General features: G+C 42.3%; 2 protein-coding genes across 2 annotated transcripts in view; one reads left to right on the forward strand and one right to left on the reverse strand.

Moving 5' to 3' along the window:
• Positions 1–603, forward strand: part of gpr27 (G protein-coupled receptor 27) — a 2,496-nt gene extending 1,893 nt beyond the window's left edge. The window contains exon 1 of the mRNA XM_060069694.1: positions 1–603. This exon is cut by the window's left edge and continues 1,893 nt beyond it. Coding sequence (XP_059925677.1) covers positions 1–172 — 172 coding nt within the window. The 3' untranslated portion in view covers positions 173–603.
• A 1,820-nt stretch (positions 604–2,423) lies between these two features.
• On the reverse strand, positions 2,424–10,122 carry prok2 (prokineticin 2). The gene is made up of 3 exons (XM_060069695.1): positions 9,654–10,122; positions 4,936–5,061; positions 2,424–2,779 (listed from the first exon to the last, which is right to left on the reverse strand). Exons 1-3 carry the CDS (start codon positions 9,813–9,815, stop codon positions 2,654–2,656), a joined length of 414 nt encoding a protein of 137 aa, XP_059925678.1. The 5' UTR covers positions 9,816–10,122; the 3' UTR covers positions 2,424–2,653.
• Positions 10,123–17,500: the final 7,378 nt, after the last annotated feature.

The raw sequence follows: 17,500 nt of genomic DNA on the forward strand, positions 1-17,500 counted from the left end.
CGCCCTGCCACAGGTGTACCTCACCGCCGCCGTGTGGATGACCTTCGTCCAGGCCGGGGCCAACCCCATCATCAGCCTCCTGTTCAACAAGGAGCTCCGGGTGCGTCTCAGAGCCTGTTTCCCCTGGTGTCTTCAGACACAGACTCCAATGGAGCCCTATTGTGTCATCTGAGTGGATCTGTCTGTTCTGATGGCTTTGTCCAGTAAGACAATAACTTTTCATTTCGTTTCACATTGGAATAGCCTGCAATATACGATTGTAAAGGTGTCTTTTCAAGCATGAAATTCAAATGGTATGTGTGTAAATACACTTATTTTACTTATTTGTTTTCTAATCAAACATGTTGTGCACTTTCGAAACCTATCTTGGATTCATACTTAAGTAGGCTGTTTTACAGATATTAGGCTATTCTTTGTGAGATTATGGTGTTGATGATGATGAGAGATGGTTTACCACCCATCCCCCTGTAATATAAACTATTATCCTGCTTTATTTTCTACTGACATGACAAAGGGACTCTTGAGATTCAGTGTTGTAGAATGCGCTTCAGAGGGATGTTTGCAATGTTTGTATTTCTCAGCAAATAAATGAGGAATGGGTAATGGAATGTGCGTTTGAAGTTAACCTGTTAATCATCTGACCAGTTTATCTACAAATCAGCCTCCCAAACAGAAATGGTTATTTTTAACAACAATGGTTTTCTCAATCTTTGTGTGGCTAGCAGGCCACTCTGAAGTTGTCCCACTTCGCATGTGCTCTCACACGATTCAGATGCAGGTATCTTTGGTGCCATAGGGACATGCTAGCCGTACCATATTTAAGCCATCACTTGGCATTCTTTTATTTCATTAATGACCTTTTTCCTGTCCACTTCACACATTCATGTTAGCAGATGTTGACCTTCTACCGGTTGTATTTGTAAATGGGCATGTTGGCCTATTTGTTGTGTTTTAAAGGGCAGCGTCATGCCATCGGCTCAAAGGGTATTTAGCACCTAAAAACTCTTAATGGGAATCCATGAAGCCATTGATGGCCTAGGCAATGCCATATTCTTAACCACCTAAAACTAGAGGGCTTGTACATCTCGACATTACAACGCAATGATCGCCTCCATTTCAGAAGTATAGGAGCATAGGAATGTTATGGTAGTATTTGGTCGTTGTTTGGCTCATTAATTGTAAAATTATGCGTTCATGTGATATATGGCAAAACAAAGTTGATTTGCCTAGTTTATGGTATATTAACATTTATATATAATTCTACATTACTGCAACTCTCTCAAGGCATCTCAAAATGTCTGAGTTTCATTAACAAAAAAATCCCATGAAGCATTCAGATGTATAAGCCCAATACACAATAATATTACAACTCTAGAATGAGGGTTGAATATACAATGTATCCTACAGATAGATTTATCATTGTATTTCAGTTTAACTTGTCAGTTACACCTTGTTCCAGTATTCAGGGAAATGCCTGAAGAGAGATTGCTCCATTAAATCAGTTAATCGTTTGGAATTTTTAGTCCACAGCCTCAGAAGGCTAATAGCCATTACTAAAATATGAGATCACTGTGAGCCATTTGCTTTACATATTGGACAAATCTAATTATAGCTCTTTGCCCCGTACAAACGTTGTGAATCATGGCCACTGAGTGAACTAATTTCATAGCGTTAGGAAAGAGTCAGTTGTGTTCACAAAGAAAGTGACCTGACACCAAGGAGAATGTTGTTAATCAAAGATAATGTGTTAATTGCAATCACATCTTTCCTTCTTATTCACGTCCAACCAGCTGAAATGCAGATATCATTGCCAGCGTATATCTTTAATACATGACTATGAATATTTGACTTAAACTGTACAACAGAATAACACGCAGTTCTCTGTTGTTCCACTAATGTTCTCGGAGTCCAAATGTGTATACCCTACTGTCTAGAGAGAGGTGAGATCTTGACTCTGAGCCCACCTACCAATATTAAGCACACTCCTGACAGCTGTGGGGTACAAATTGGCAAAAAAACAACTACAAGATGAAAACATTTACGTAGTTTAAAGAAACGAGGCGGCGGTGAAGATTAAAAACACAACATTCATGGAGTGGTTTCATATTTGTTTAACATATGCCTTGATGAATATGCATGAGCACTGTGCTGTGAAGCAGAGTGTGAAACACGGCCGCGTGCAGCAGCAGCAGCGTCTCACGCTGAGGGCGGGCGCCTGCACGGGGTGCCTCGCTGTGTTCCCAGGGGACAGCAGGGTTATTAGCAGACCATGTGTTTGTGTTGATGTGTGTTTATGGGTCTGCACCACGCTCAGAGAGCCGACGCCGGATGAGAGAGCGTCATTCGATTCTCTTTTGACAATACGATGAGAATCAAACTAAATCATGTGGCATTGGCAATGGGAATACAAAGAGGTCTTGTCTTGCACCCGTATTTATTTAACGTGGGATTACAGACAAGATGATGTACAACATACAATAAACAGACGAGTGCAAATGATCTGTCAGAATCCTTCTTGACAAGTCACCGGTCGTCTGGTTAAAAAAATCGATTCCTCAAAGGTCAAAATAAATAAGACATAATAACACCCAGTGGTTGGACGTCCAGTATTGGACCTTGACAAGCCTGTCTTTCAGAAGCAAGGTGGTTTCCGTCAGAGGTAGTAGTCCGGGAACTTGAAGGCGGGGAGACAGCGTGACCTCCCGTCCTCTGGGGTGATGCAGGCCAGGTTGGGCAGACAGGGACACGTGTGATGCAACCGCATCCCCTTGAAGGGAACCTGGATGGATGTGTTGGTGCGTGTGTGTGTGTGTGTGTGTGTGTGTGTGTGTGTGTGTGTGTGTGTGTGAGTGTGTGTGTGTGTGTGTGCGCGCGTGTGTGTGTGTGTGTGTGTTGAGAGTGTGGGGGGGGAGTTGTGTGTGTGTACATGCAGGTGTGTGTGTATGAGAGAAAGAGGGAAAGAAATAGAGAGAGAACAATAAGAACAGCAGAGCCAAGTATAGAAACATTCATTAAAAAGCAGTTAAACTTGCTACTTATTTTTATTCCAAAGTGTTTTTAAATGATGTATGATAATAGAAGAATCCATCTATCTCTTTCAACAACATGGTTATTTCGTCATTAGGTTTGTTTCTCTCCATTTCTCCAACGCTCTCTGGGTCAAGGCTTACCATTCGATTTCACCCGCCGTGGTACTCCACAGACAGGATCGATTTAGAGGGAAAAGAGTGAGTAGATTTACTCTTGCATGGAGGGGGTCTTAGCACTTTCAGAACACAACACAAAAGACTCAACATTTCTCCCAGGTTTCAACCAATAGCTGGTTGCAGGGTCAAGACATTTCTTTTTCCCCTCCACATGCGTTGGGGATGAAGCTGTCTTGGGGGCTTCGGTTGTAATCTCTCAGACGCCACACACTGAAGCGGGGGATTGAAGACAAGCTGTTCCAAGTGAAAACCAAGAGGAAAGTGTGGCAGCCAGGGGGTTCAACTCCATGTTGGAAGGTACTGGGTTTAATCTCCAATGTATACAGCCAAGATAGCCTCACCATTACCTGAAATGTATATACTGTACGTCGCTTCGGATGAAGGCGTCTTGTAATTGACCAAACAGTAAAGAAATATAATATGTTGTGTTTTTTGAATGTGCATGTTCTACAATCGGACACTAGAACATGCTGGTATTTCTGTCACATCACATAACCGGAAAAATAGCTTTGATTTAATTCCACACACAGAAATCTTTAGAGTGGCAATTCTGGAGAATTTCCCGTACATAAATGTCTATTAAGTTACTATCCATTGCCAAATGAGGTTACACAATGGTGATTGAGCCTACGGTCCACTGATGAAAGCCCTTGCAACGGCAGTAATATGAATGTTGAACTGGGTGTTGTGGCAACACTGTTCCAATCCCTGGGGAAAAAGGACCACTTGCCGCCAAAGAAAGCAGAACCGAAATCATCGAGGTCGCCACTTTCAAATACGATGACACCTCCAGTCTTAGATAAAGCAGTTTGAAATCTTTGTACAACAATGTTTTTGTTGTACCAGAGTATTTTAGTGCAGGTATGTACAAGAAGCATGCGTCATCAAATGATAATGCGCCAAAGCCCATTCACTCAAACTCTCACACTCCCCCACCATTTTATCTCCCCTTTCAAGGCACTGTTTTAAAATGTGTGGAGGAATCATAGACAGACGTCTTTTCTTTCTGTTTAAACCTGCTTAAAAATGAATCCCCCCACCACCACCTCCACCAAACAACAAAATCGCCCATTCAATATCCTCACCCCACTCACCTGGAGCATAATACACAATAAAGGCAACATTCTACTCATTGTAAATCAATATACAGTGCGATTTGTAATGGATTTAGAAAATATCTCTAAATATTTTTCTCAAATGACTAAATATTTCAAAATATTAAATAATTATAAATATATATATATGAGAAATACAATGAGCAAGTTTTTGCAGTTTGAATGGCATGTTTGATTATCATGGCGTGCTCACCCATGTCAGAGGGACTTCTCACTGGCTACAGAAAGAGAGTTCCTTGTAAACAAACATGAGCTCAATGCTCTTATATTTCTGACCTCCTGCATCCCAAAGTGATCCCTTAGGTCATCAACCCAAAACCCGCTGGCCATTCCACGGTTAGGGTTAGGGTGTGAGGCTCAAGGGCCAATGGCCCTTGGTGATTGTGATCTGTACAACGGCAGCCCAGACAGGAAAAGGCTTCCCCTCCCCATCAGAGAGGCCCCCACTGTTGACACGTTTAAAACTTGTCTTGAATGGAATACATATTTTAATAGGTTTTTTTTAGTCAATTTTTTATTTTACTTGTTATCTTTATCTTTTTTGCCCAATGTTTTTGCGTGCTTTACGAATAAACCTGACGTTAAACTACAATCTTGGAGTAGGCGGTGCTCACCTTATGACTCATGGGGTGGCAGTCGTCGTGCTCCTGGCCCATGGGGGTGCACATCCTCAGAGTCCGTATCCACACACTGACCGCGCAGCACATAGCCCCTCCGCACTGGGAGTCCATCTCACAGGCCTAACAGACACACACGCACACACACACACACACACATACACACACGTACACACACATACACGCACACACACACACACACACACACACACATACACATACACACACGTACACACACATACGCGCACACACACGCACACACACACACACACACACACACACACACACACACACACACACACACACACACACACACACACACACACACACACACACACAGATGAATACACAAAGTAACACACATAACTGGGAGTAAGACACCCTACCTGACCACACAGATCTGAAAGGGTAATGAAGAGCTTGGATGTCTGGCACTTGTTTTTATTTTCAACCACTCATGAGAACCAATTCAAGATTATTGATGTAGCACATTCAGCGCTATTACCAAGTTCAATGCTAGACAACAGGTTTGTTTACATTATATATTTTATTCAGCTAGTACCCCAAACTCCACTAAAGCACATTTGCATGAAAGTACAACAAAGGTCCATTGAACCTTTGAGATCTAAAGGACCTGACCCGACCTCACTGTAAGAGAGAGAGAGAGCATCAGTAGATATAGCCTGCTCTCTCATTGGCCCACCTCAGTAGATATAGCCTGCTCTCTCATTGGCCCACCTCAGTAGATATAGCCTGCTCTCTCATTGGCCCATCTCAGTAGATATAGCCTGCTCTCTCATTGGCCCACCTCAGTAGATATAGCCTACTCTCTCATTGGCCCACCTCAGTAGATATAGCCTGCTCTCTCATTGGCCCACCTCAGTAGATATAGCCTGCTCTCTCATTGGCCCACCTCAGTAGATATAGCCTGCTCTCTCATTGGCCCACCTCAGTAGATATAGCCTGCTCTCTCATTGGCCCACCTCTTACGGCTGCTCTACATGGAGGGGAGATGGGCTCCAACCCCAACCAAGCGCTGAGTTTGAGCCCCTTGTTGAACCAACGTCAAAAATAAAAAGAATCGTGCCTATCCGATCTAGGAGTTTGTCGACCCCAGCTTTGGATACGCATTGAGTTTTGGCACGTCTTTCACCTAGTGATAGTCCCCACCGAACCTAATAGACTCCTAAGAATTACGAACCATTACGAAGGGACTAGACCAGGCACTGTGGCACTCTTCTATCCCCCCCAGGACCCTTACAGTTTTTTCTAGAGCTGTCAAGTGATTAAAATATTGAATCGTGATTAATCGCATTAATGTCATAGTTAACTCACGATTAATCGCGATTAATCGCAAATTATTTTTCTATGCTAAATATCCCTTGATTTTTTTGTCCCATAATTCTTCTCATTTTAATTCTCTTATCAACATGGTGAAGTGCATCGGCTTGTCTTGTGCAAATGATTTTTTATTGATAACAACATTGGCATATACTGATCAAAACAGGACGATACAAAAAAAGAGCCTATAGTGCAATTAAACGACTGCTTTGAACAAATGTCATTTGAACATAGCAGTCAGGCTACTGCTTCTTTGTTTTGAGCGAAAAAAAAAAAACGCCGTTAAAATTGGTTTGCGTTAACGCCGTTAATAACGCGTTTAACTGACAGCTCTAGTTTTTTCCTATCGTTTTCGGTCATGTACCCATACTATGGTCACTTTTCCCTATCACTTAACACAGTGGGCTTTAGAGACACACACCTCTGCATATCTGTTAACCTTTGGTGCAAAATGCACTACAACAACCACACCACAAACAATGCTGCCATAACTTAATACATGTTTCCTCTCAGAACACTATGACCTAAAAAACACTAACATCTTGAAGCATTGCCAATTGCATATATAAAATGTTGCTGTGTCCTCCAGTTTGGCATAGATTTCCTGTAGTGTTGCATTGAAAAAAAGAGAAAAAACACAGACAAACACTTCTTTGGACTACAGTAATAAAGTTTGTAATATTACAGTATGACAATCCAAGCCAAGTATCTGCTGACAGTGTTCATATGTCGGTTTACCTCCCACAAAAGATGTCACAATTGAGTGTGGTAAATGTACTGTAATTGTAAATACAGTAAATACTGTAAGTGTTTTATGAGAAACTGAGAATAACAATTTTCAGTTTTTGTAATGCATATTACATACAGTAAGTACGTATTATATTATCCAGAAACAAATCACAAACACAACAGTTTTTTTTACTGTGCTTTACTTTTTGGAGATTTTGTGTTACACAAAACAGAAAATACATTACAAAGTCAAAAAATAAATAAACTATAAACTAAATATTTTTTCTTATTCAAACATGTAACTTCATTTGTCTGTCCAAATGCAGCATCTTTCCATCTACAGTGATCTAAATTACTGATAAGTTAGGTTTTGAACAGAAAGTTCACTGTTTTGAACAGAGTATCTAAACATTGGTAAAATATGCTGTAGTTCCACAGCGTTTTGCCGGTAGTGAACATTGACTGGGGCAGGTATCTATGAAATTTGGAAGAAGGCGTCATTGCCAGCATTTGTATCTTAGCATAGGGGCAAGTAACCACAGTTTGGTTCACATGGTCTACTGGTGTGCTCACTGTGTGAAGTGTTTAGGGAATGTGAACATGGTTTAGGTAAATTGCCTAAAACGATGGGAAAAAACTGTAATGGCATTTCATTCTTCCTGAACAATTTGACGCTGTTGTTCTGGTTATCTATTCGGTCACAACCTAAACGTCTCTCCCGGGGATGTTCCCATACGGTGGTTAATAAGGGATGTGAGTCCCAGAGGGCGGAGACCACGTCAGTACTTCTGCTGCGACCAGGCAACCTCGGCGGCTCTCTACCAGAGGCATCTATCACAGGGGACCGGGGCGATCGCTTGGATTATACGACCTCCAGTCGCCCAGTCCGCTGTCCCCCCGTTCATATCCCCAGCTCATAGTCGTGATCCATAACCTGTCTTATGACCCCCAGGGTTTCTTGGCCATTTTGAGCCTGAGGTTGGAAGTAACACAAGTACTTCATCTCCATTATCTCCATTATACTGCCGCTACAGACGTTCCCGGGCCAGAAGCCAATACTCGCATGAAACCTACACTAACCCTTTTAAATAATGTATATACAACACCCAAGTAATATCAACACCATCAGTAAACAACACTATTAGTTAATGATTACTAGACACATTGGTTAACTGTTAATTAACTGTTAGTTAATACTTATAATTGCATTAACTAATGAACGGTTCATTAATGTAGCCTTATTGTAAGGTTTTACTAGCATATCTGTACTTCCGATTGAGCCAACCAGCTTCCAGCTTGGATTCAGATGCCTTGCAATGCTCTTTCCAAACCATAAATAAGTAGGCTTATTTTCTGGTGTCACTTTAATATAAATGGTTACACACACACACACACACACACACACACACACACACACACACACACACACACGCACGCACGCACGCACACACACACACACACACACACACAAACACACACACACACACACACACACACACACACACACACATACAAACACACACACACATAGTTGATACAGTAAAAAGCAAAGAAAAGAAAACTTTGCCAGAATATAGTGTAAAGTAATTTCTTGCCAGCTAAAAGCCTTTCCTCTCGTTTAAAGGATGAGGTTGTCTGTACCATCACTGTCTCGGATGGAGAACATGGGGGGGGGGGGGACACTCTGGATGTAATGTGTCAATCTGTGTCTTTCTCTTCCTGTGTCATGAGCACACGGCTGCCCCCGCAGCTACTCATATCAGCGGTTAAGTGTCAGTGGGCTGTGACAGGGTCGCTTTCTGTAGGTCAAAACACTGGCCGTGACTGTCAAACAGACAGAAATAGGTCTATATGTGTGCATCTGTGTGATGCTCTCTCAGTCAGTCTGACCGTCGGTCCTTCCATCCGTTCATCCATCCATCTCTTCGTCTATTTATCCATCTGTCCAGCTAAGGGAAAATAACCTCAAATCATCAAATCAATGTTTGCTCAAACAGTATAGTTCGTGATCGTTATATTTAAATCATTTTCACATTAAAAATGTGTTAGGTACCAGATCTGAAACACATGTTTTATAAAAGCATTACATGATAATGCCAAAATGTGAAACAGATTAGGTATTATAAAATAGTAAAAAAAAAAATAGCAGATTCAAGGTAGGTAGAAATATACTCATAACTCAGAATTTCTTTTCATACGTAATTATTAGAGAATATTGAAGCATGCAAAAAGGCTTGTGTGAATGTATTTTTGCCTAACTCAATTCTAATATCAACAGTAAGGTGGGTTGATCTCAAAATGAAAGGTGTGCATGTGTGTGAAATTAATAAAATGTACCAAATGTGCACACAATAAAAGAAAGTGTCTGTGTGAGTTTGTGTGTGTGTGTGTGTGTGTGTGTGTGTGTGTGTGTGTGTGTGTGTGTGTGTGTGTGTGTGTGTGTGTGTGTGTGTGTGTGTGTGTGTGTGTGGGTGTGTGTGTGTGTGTGCGTGTGTGTGTGTGTGCGTGTGTGTGTGTGTGTGTGTGGGTGTGTGTGTGTGTGCGTGTGTGCGTGTGTGTGTGTGTGTGTGTGTGGGTGTGATCGAAACTAACTCATATCTAATATCAACACCCTTACACCGCAAGAGGAATTTGAAGTCGCTCACCCCCGTGATGACAGCTGAAGAGCCGGGGGAAACCAGCAGCAGGAGGAAGAGCACCAGGAGGACGGACCTGGTGCCAGGGGCCGGTCTCTCCCGGGGCCCCATGGCACACAACGCCAGCAGGCTTGTTGACGACCGGCACCCAGGACCCGTCCGCTGGAACATGTGTGGTAAACGCTCTCACAGGAAGGAGAAGGCAAGAGCAGAGGAGGAAGAGACCGATGGATAGAGAGTCCGGGAGAGGGTTACAGAGAGAGAGGGATAGGAGGAGAGAGAAAGAGAGAGAGAGAGACAGAGGTGGCCTCCAAACTTGTGTTGAAGGGGGGCTGGCAGAGGTTTATAAAAGCCCCAGCCTCTGTCACTCAAATGCGTCAATGAATCCCTCACACGCACACACACACTCACACAAACACAAACACAGAAGAAACACACACAAGACACACAGGCACACACATGCAAACACGCCCCCACACCTGTTGCATCTGGGAGACGGTTTTAGAAAAAAAGAATACAGAGAAACCAAGGTGAGCTCCTACGTGGACTTTTCTTTGGAAATCCCAGCAGAAATATTTCCTTTGTGGTCAACTGTAATCTTTCAGGTTCTGGGTTGATTCCCATTCAGGACTGTGCGAAAGTCTTCTGGCTTCCTCTGAAGCTTGGACATTAAACGGCTCTAGCTATTAGTTTTGTTGTCATGACAAGAGCCTAATGGACTGCTTATGCACATAGAGATGCATGAGAATACTGCAATGCTCCACCTTTCAAGGCGTCAAGGCCAGTGCAGTCTTCTAGAACACACTCCTCCCAGACACATATTGCAGTGCAAATTAAAATATCAGGGACCATGAAAAATTGTCTGGTAGGGCTCAAACATGCATACCAGTTTTAGAAGGTTGCTTGGTGTGCCACAATCCAATATTGTTGGGTTTATACATTTTAAACTGTTGTGTCCTTGTCCAAAGTTGGCAGGGATATGACACAGGAGAAGTCACAAACTGAATCCAAGGTAAGCAGTGTGTTTGTTGTGTGTGTGTGTGTGTGTGTGTGTGTGTGTGTGTGTGTGTGTGTGTGTGTGTGTGTGTGTGTGTGTGTGTGTGTGTGTGCGTGTGTGTGTGTGTGTGTGTGTGTGTGTGTGTGTGTGTGTGTGTGTGTGTGTGTGTGTGTAGGTGTGTGTGTGTGTGTGTGTGTAGGTGTGTATGTGTGTGTGTGTGTGTGTGTGTGTGTGTGTGTGTGTGTTTATGTGTGTGTGTGTGTGTGTGTGTGTGTGTGTGTGTGTGTGTGTGTGTGTGTGTGTGTGTGTGGTTGTGTGTGTGTGTGTGTGTGTGTGTGTGTGTGTGTATATGTCTGTGTGTGTGTGTGTGTTTATGTATGTGTGTGTGTGTGTGTGTGTGTGTGTGTGTGTGTGTGTGTGTGTGTGTGTGTGTGTGTTTGTGGTGTGTGTGTGTGTGTGTGTGTGTGTGTGTGTGTGTGTGTGTGTGTCTTTCATATGAAAGTGTTCTTTGTTCAGAACATTCGAACAGAACATATTTTCTTTGTCCTTCCTGTTTATTTTGTGCTTTCCTTCTTTTGTTAACCCTAACCCATTGTTATTATCATTCCACAGTATAATTATCAAACTTTATAGTTGAATGATAATACTGTATATATCTACTATATAAATATATATATAAGTATAAATGTATGCATTTATACTTAAAATTCTGCAATGAACTGGAAAAGTTTCTTAATAGATTAGATTGTCCTCGCTAAATAAGCTACACTAAGAAAATGAATATAAATATAAATCAATGACATACAGTCATAGTTTGAAACAAGTCTGAAGCAGTTGGAAGTTCTGAAGTGTCAAGAATCATTTTAATAGTATATGGAAGTTTGTTTTATGCCATATTTATCTCTGGCTGTCTATGTGAAGGGGACTCCAAAAGGAACAGTTTATAAGTAGGGGTTTATAAAAAAGCCTATTGTCCCCAAGTGGACCCCTCAAACTCCCCACTAGAAGTTGTCTGTAGTGTGTCAGTAAAATCTGATCTGGTTTCATTGCCTCAAGTGACACACTTAAAAATCATTGCGCTCATAAAACTGTAATGCAGCGCACTTTCTCTGCAACTTTCCTCCACTATTGCCTGGGAGCCTGAATGAACGGGTCTGTGTTTTTCTTTTTTTCCCCTCCATTTTTCACAGGGGGATATTATTAAAGTTTAATGAAGCGTATAAAAAGGAATGGACATCATTGGCTCTAATGATATTCACCATGAATACTAATGAGCAAGCGGGTTGGAGGAAGTGCTATGGCAAAATGAATGTTAACTCTCCAAAGGTATTCCTGCGTATGTTGTGTACACTTAACCTTTGCGTCATTGGGGTGTATGTGTAATGTACGTGCATGTGTAAATTGGCAGGAAAAGTTAATTCGACGTTATATATATGGCAAAAAATCCATAAATCCTTTCCGATATCAAAGCCGTCAACAAACCGCCTTTCAACAGATTATCACATCCACTCAACTTGCTTCCACCATTCCCAGAGGCTCCAGCTCTATATTCAGCCGTTACAGTAATTCTGTCAGATAATGCCTATTGGGTTGGCCCTGTTTGTTTTATAGCATCTCATAAACCTTAGGTGGCTAACACTTCCTCGTTTGAATGCTGTTTTAAACTAAATCCAACTGTGTTCAGCTTTAAAACCCTGTTCTCACATGGATATAACCTGCTGCCAACGGATCTATCATTACGAGATGTTAGCCTGCAGTGAAATAAAAAAGACCCCCCTCAACACTCCTAGCTTAGCATCAATTTACCAAACAGGACTCACATCAGTGGATTACAGTCTTGTCTGGGGGCTTCCCGCTCTCAATGACGTCCTCCCAGCAGTCCTGTTCTGCCTATTTAAATGAGTTTATTGAATAATATGTGTAATACAAACACAGTGAGACGGGGAAGTCCAGCCCCACCCATCTCTGTGCCACCCAAACACTGAGCCTGAGGTGGCCGAGGAAGGCGGAGGGGATCAGAGTGGCTGTCTGTTAAATCTGACAGGCCACTGTCATACCTTCCTGACCTGCGTGTCAGCAGCAGGAGCAGTTCCTGTGAGCACAAGGAAGACAGAAGAGGAAGACAAAGCAGTGGCGAGCGGTGGCTTTTCGATATGCTAATGAGACACTCGGATTAGAGTGAGAGGCTATATAGAGCACATGTGTGAGATGTGCTGAACTCTGGGCCGTATTCAGGCAGTATTTCAGTGTTTATTCACGGAGGTGAATACCCAGCTGCTTATGTGTTGTCACTGTGGAAAATGAAACAACCAGTGAAAAACAAATGTAATGTTCAAACACTAATTAATAAATAGAGAACGTTTATTTCATTCATCATTCGGCTGTTTTTAAAGGTTTTGGAAGGACCAGTTTGATGAAATCAGGAGACGTACGTGGCAAGCAAAGAAATAGGAAGAAAACTAGAATACGCACATCCATCTATCCTTCCATCTCTCCACTTGTTCTCCAAAGTGATGCATTCATCATAGGGATACCCTTTCTTGCTTTAATCAGATATGTGTTTTTGTTTTTGTCTTTATTTGTAGTATTCTGTCAGCTTCCAACTGGAGGCGTCTTTACTCCAGCCTATTTGTATTTGGTATTTGCTGAATGATATGTGTCCTTGGCGCCCACGAAGCAGCCACGGACAGGATGTACTGCCATGAAGGACAGCTGCCAACCCATCATTCCAGAATGCCAAGTTCACTGGTGATTCATCACGCTTTTTCCACACAAGTAACAGCAAAAAGCGAGATTTATATCATAACGTGGTAAAAAATGATAACTCTAATAGCTAAGTTATTAACATGTTAATATGGTTACACCCATGGGCAAATATAATATTCATTCTATATTGTTATGTTTCCTGAAGAACATCATGTTGAATCGTACAATAGATATTCCTTTGCATCGAATATTCATGTGTAAATATTCTGTGCATTCAAAACACTTGAAGGTCAACACAGTAACCCTGAAGACTCCTACAAATTCTTATTCACACTATATACGTATCCACAATCTGAGGCTAAAGGTGCTGTCGTTTTTTTTTTACAGCCATAGGTCTTTAATTAATCAACATCCTGATAAGAAAACCGTTTTACACTTGATAAGAAAAGCGTTTCACATTTCACACTTGTCCTGTACAAACCAACAGTTCCTGTTGGTTTGTATAGGACAAGTGTGAAATGTTTCTATGTCCCATTTTGTATAACCTTTATTCAACCAGAGAAAAAACTCAATGGGATTAAAAAATCTGCTTTTCAAGAGTAGCGATCAAGAATATAACGTTTACGCCAGAAAATGATCAACTTGTGAGTATTGTCGGTTTTCCTACGATAAGTAATTCTCGGGTTTGGGGCGACCACTCAAACTTGGAATAGGCTCAGTCCTTGGTGCTGTTAACATAATTGGGAGAATAAATACAATCATCTAGCTACGGAATCTCTGGTGCACCTCCGTGACCCCTTTTCATACTTGGAGGTCACAACACCAGAGACCTCACGTTGGTGGCCGACTGTGGGCTACATAATTGACCGTGACGAGGTCCAGCAATGTGCCCTTGTCTGCTGTGGGTAAATCACTGGTGACATGCTGGATGTCAGGATTGAAATGGTAATTTCGAGAACACAATCTCTCTCTTCCGAATGCTGAGACGCCGTTAATCCGTTGGTAGAGAGACACACGACTTCCATTCGTTAAAGGTCCCTGTGATTCACATGTAGATGATGGACACACTTTGATCATTTCACTTTCTTGAGGAGCAGAATATCCAAAAATATGTTTTTCTCACTGCAAGTTCGCAGAAGTTGGGGTCAAATTGATTGAATTGATCAATCAAAAGACAGTATGAACTGTTGTTGTTGTTTTTAGGCTGATTCGATTAAGTTTGTCAGGAAGAATTCTATTGGCCATGAGGCGATAACTGTTTGGCGATAACTATTGGCCATAACATTAAGAAATTAGGGTATTAAAACAACTCTGTTGCATAGCACATAGTTCATCGACATCCGTCCTCCCATTATTGTCACTCTTGGACACTGTACTGTGTTTTGTTTCTAATTACTTATCTGCAAAGACAACAAGGAGCCGCTTTCTTTATGTCTTCGTGTGATCCTATTGTTTCATCTTTCACTCAAAAAGCTCTTTGTTAGCCAGATACTGTCTTAAACACCTTGGAGTCTCCTCGGTAACACCGCTCGTTCTCTGACCTGGAATACCCCGAATTATTTTAAACTATAAGGATATTACAGGAGGAGGGACGACGGAGTTCACCCTGCCCACGATTGCTAAGCAAGGGCCTACTTGCTAAGAAGAATGCCCGTTCATTGGCTAGAGTACCCGGTGTCGATGAACGGCTAATGGACAATGAGTCACATGAACTATCGAGACCCAGCTGTACGACTTACAGCCAATTAACAGCAAACGAGAATGTTAAGGATGTCTCTCTCTCTCTCTCTCTCTCTCTCTCTCTCTCTCTCTCGCCTAGTAAACACACCGTTTACAGACTATCATGATCTGTCTGTTTCCTTGTCTTGTTTTGGTGTGTTACCTGTTTTACTTTGGTATCGGTCTTGTTTCTCCCCATGTCAGGTTTCCCTCCTGTGTGATTACTGCTCCCTCCCTAATATGTCTCAGCTGTTACTCGTTGCGTTCCCTGTGTGTGTTTGGTATTTAAGCCCTTGTCTTTCCTTTGTTCCTTGTCGGATCATTTTAGTTTGTGGTGAGTTCTGTCCGTTGTGTTCCCTGTGTTCCCTGTGTTCCCTGTGTTCCCTGTGTTCCCTGTGTTACCCGCGTCACCCGTGTTCCTTGCCTTTTTGAGTTAATAAATTATCCTTTTACCTGAACAGTCTGCAATTGGGTCCTACCTGCCTGCCTGCCACCCGCTAACCGTGACACAGATGACTAATTTGAGAGATTCAAGTTAATTTTTTAAGAAGCAGGTATATGTTGGAGGTTTGAACAAACAAATAAAATAAACAGTCAATGAAATTAAATTATGTTTAATAAAAGTAATTAAATATTGTGCCTGCTGGTCAAAAAGCCCAATATTGAGAATTAATACTCGTAGTCTGAGTGGACTAACATAATTTAAATATAACATTTAGCATTCAAATAAAACGGATCAAAGTCATCATTTCCAATTTGAGGCCAATTGCCGGTAAACATGCATTCACTCGTGCACATCGGTGTTCTCCTACTCCGGCAGCACTCATCTGCCCTTGACATTCCTCCCTCACCCCCATCCTCCCCCACTCCCCCCACCTCTCTGGTCTCCAGCCTGCTTACTGAAGACAACAGCCTGAGGGAAGAAGGCAGCAGAGGACCAGAATAACAAGGTGCTCTTCTAATTAAAGGGGAGACCCCACCCTCCCCCATCCTGACTCCCCCCACACTTCCTCCTTTCTGCCCTTCAACAATCTCTCTCTCTCTCTCTCTCTCTCTCTCTCTCTCTCTCTCTCTCTCTCTCTCTCTCTCTCACTCTTTCCCCCTCTCTATATCTGCACTCTCACCCCCTATCTCTCTCTCTCTCTCTCTCTCTCACTCTCACTCTTTCCCCCTCTCTATATCTGCACTCTCACCCCCTATCTCTCCCCCTCTCTCCCTCTTTATTTATCTCTCCGCCTCACTTTCACTCTGTTTATTTTTACTTCGCTCCGTATTCTGCGTCGCTCTATCGTGCTCTCCCTTCTCTCCTGAAGGGTCTCCATGGAGTTTCAGTGTGTACACTGGGAGAGATATGTTCCACCACAGTGCAGCGATACAGTATGATAAACGGGCTAAAGCCATGTACCGCTCAATCCTTGCCGTATTGTGAGCGTGCTGCAATAGTGTATACGTGCTGCATCCCCACACGGCTCAATCAATGGACAAAGCTCAGAGGGTTTCCCTTTCACCTTCACTTAGCGGGAATCTAAATCCGGGATCTTCTAATTAGCTCTGGCTGGCGTTATTGTAGCTGTCCGTGAGGAATAGCAAATCACACGGCGTGGCGGTTTCGCTGTTCAATATAGCGCTGGTTCGACAACTGGGTTGTACTGTATGTGTGTATACATGTATGTCCCGTGGAGAGATCGGGAGCGGCAGTATGCATAAATACATGAACAGCCACTATGAATATGCATTGGACTCGTGTCTCCCCACAGGTGTTCAGGCATCACATTCAGTATTAATGAGCCCAGTGATGAATACTGTGGGGAATTTGGTAAGAAATGTATAGGGGAACACATGCAAATGCACTGCATAATTAAAGAAGGATGTGCATTTTAACACTTTGAATAAATAAATGATCTTAAAATCCTCTTGGAGTTCCAGAAACCAATATGCACTAACATTAACAATGTAAATCACACTGATTAGAAAACAAACACACTCGTTTTTTACACTGTTTCCCTAGTTAAACGGATTTGCTTCCATTCATAAGAGCCAATAAGAACCCGATATGGGTTGGATATGAACCATGCAGTTAACAGGTTGGTTGGTAAAATATATGGTCACTATATTGTTCTGGTTTAAATGTAAAGCAAGGAGTTATTCACCTGAAGTTGTAATTTGCGTTCAAAGAGTGGGTGCAAGAGGAAGTTGTGAGTTGTTTCATCAAACGCAAACTTTGACGCCACACAGATAACACGAAAAAGAATCAAGAAATGCACAAGGAAAAGGAGAGAAATGCCATTGGGGAAAGGAAGCACGTCTTCTCTTGTTGCAGAAGATTTCAGAGCCCGGTGATCATTCAGCGCTGCCCACTCCTCACACATTCCCAACATTTATAGAAACACAATTTCCTGCCTGAGCAAGGGCACCACATATATTATGCAGTGTG

This window comes from Gadus macrocephalus, chromosome 13 (assembly GCF_031168955.1).
Source record: "Gadus macrocephalus chromosome 13, ASM3116895v1".
Classification (NCBI taxonomy): domain Eukaryota; kingdom Metazoa; phylum Chordata; class Actinopteri; order Gadiformes; family Gadidae; genus Gadus; species Gadus macrocephalus.

What these genes read in the sequence shown, in the direction of transcription:
- prok2 (XM_060069695.1), bottom strand. Translation starts at nt 9,815, where the DNA reads ATGTTCCAGCGGACGGGTCCTGGGTGCCGGTCGTCAACAAGCCTGCTG. An exon ending in CTTCAGCTGTCATCACGGGG is followed by an intron (nt 5,062 to 9,653) that starts GTGAGCGACTTC and finishes TGTGTCTGTTAG; the next exon opens with GCCTGTGAGATGGACTCCCA. An exon ending in GCCACCCCATGAGTCATAAG is followed by an intron (nt 2,780 to 4,935) that starts GTGAGCACCGCC and finishes ACATCCATCCAG; the next exon opens with GTTCCCTTCAAGGGGATGCG.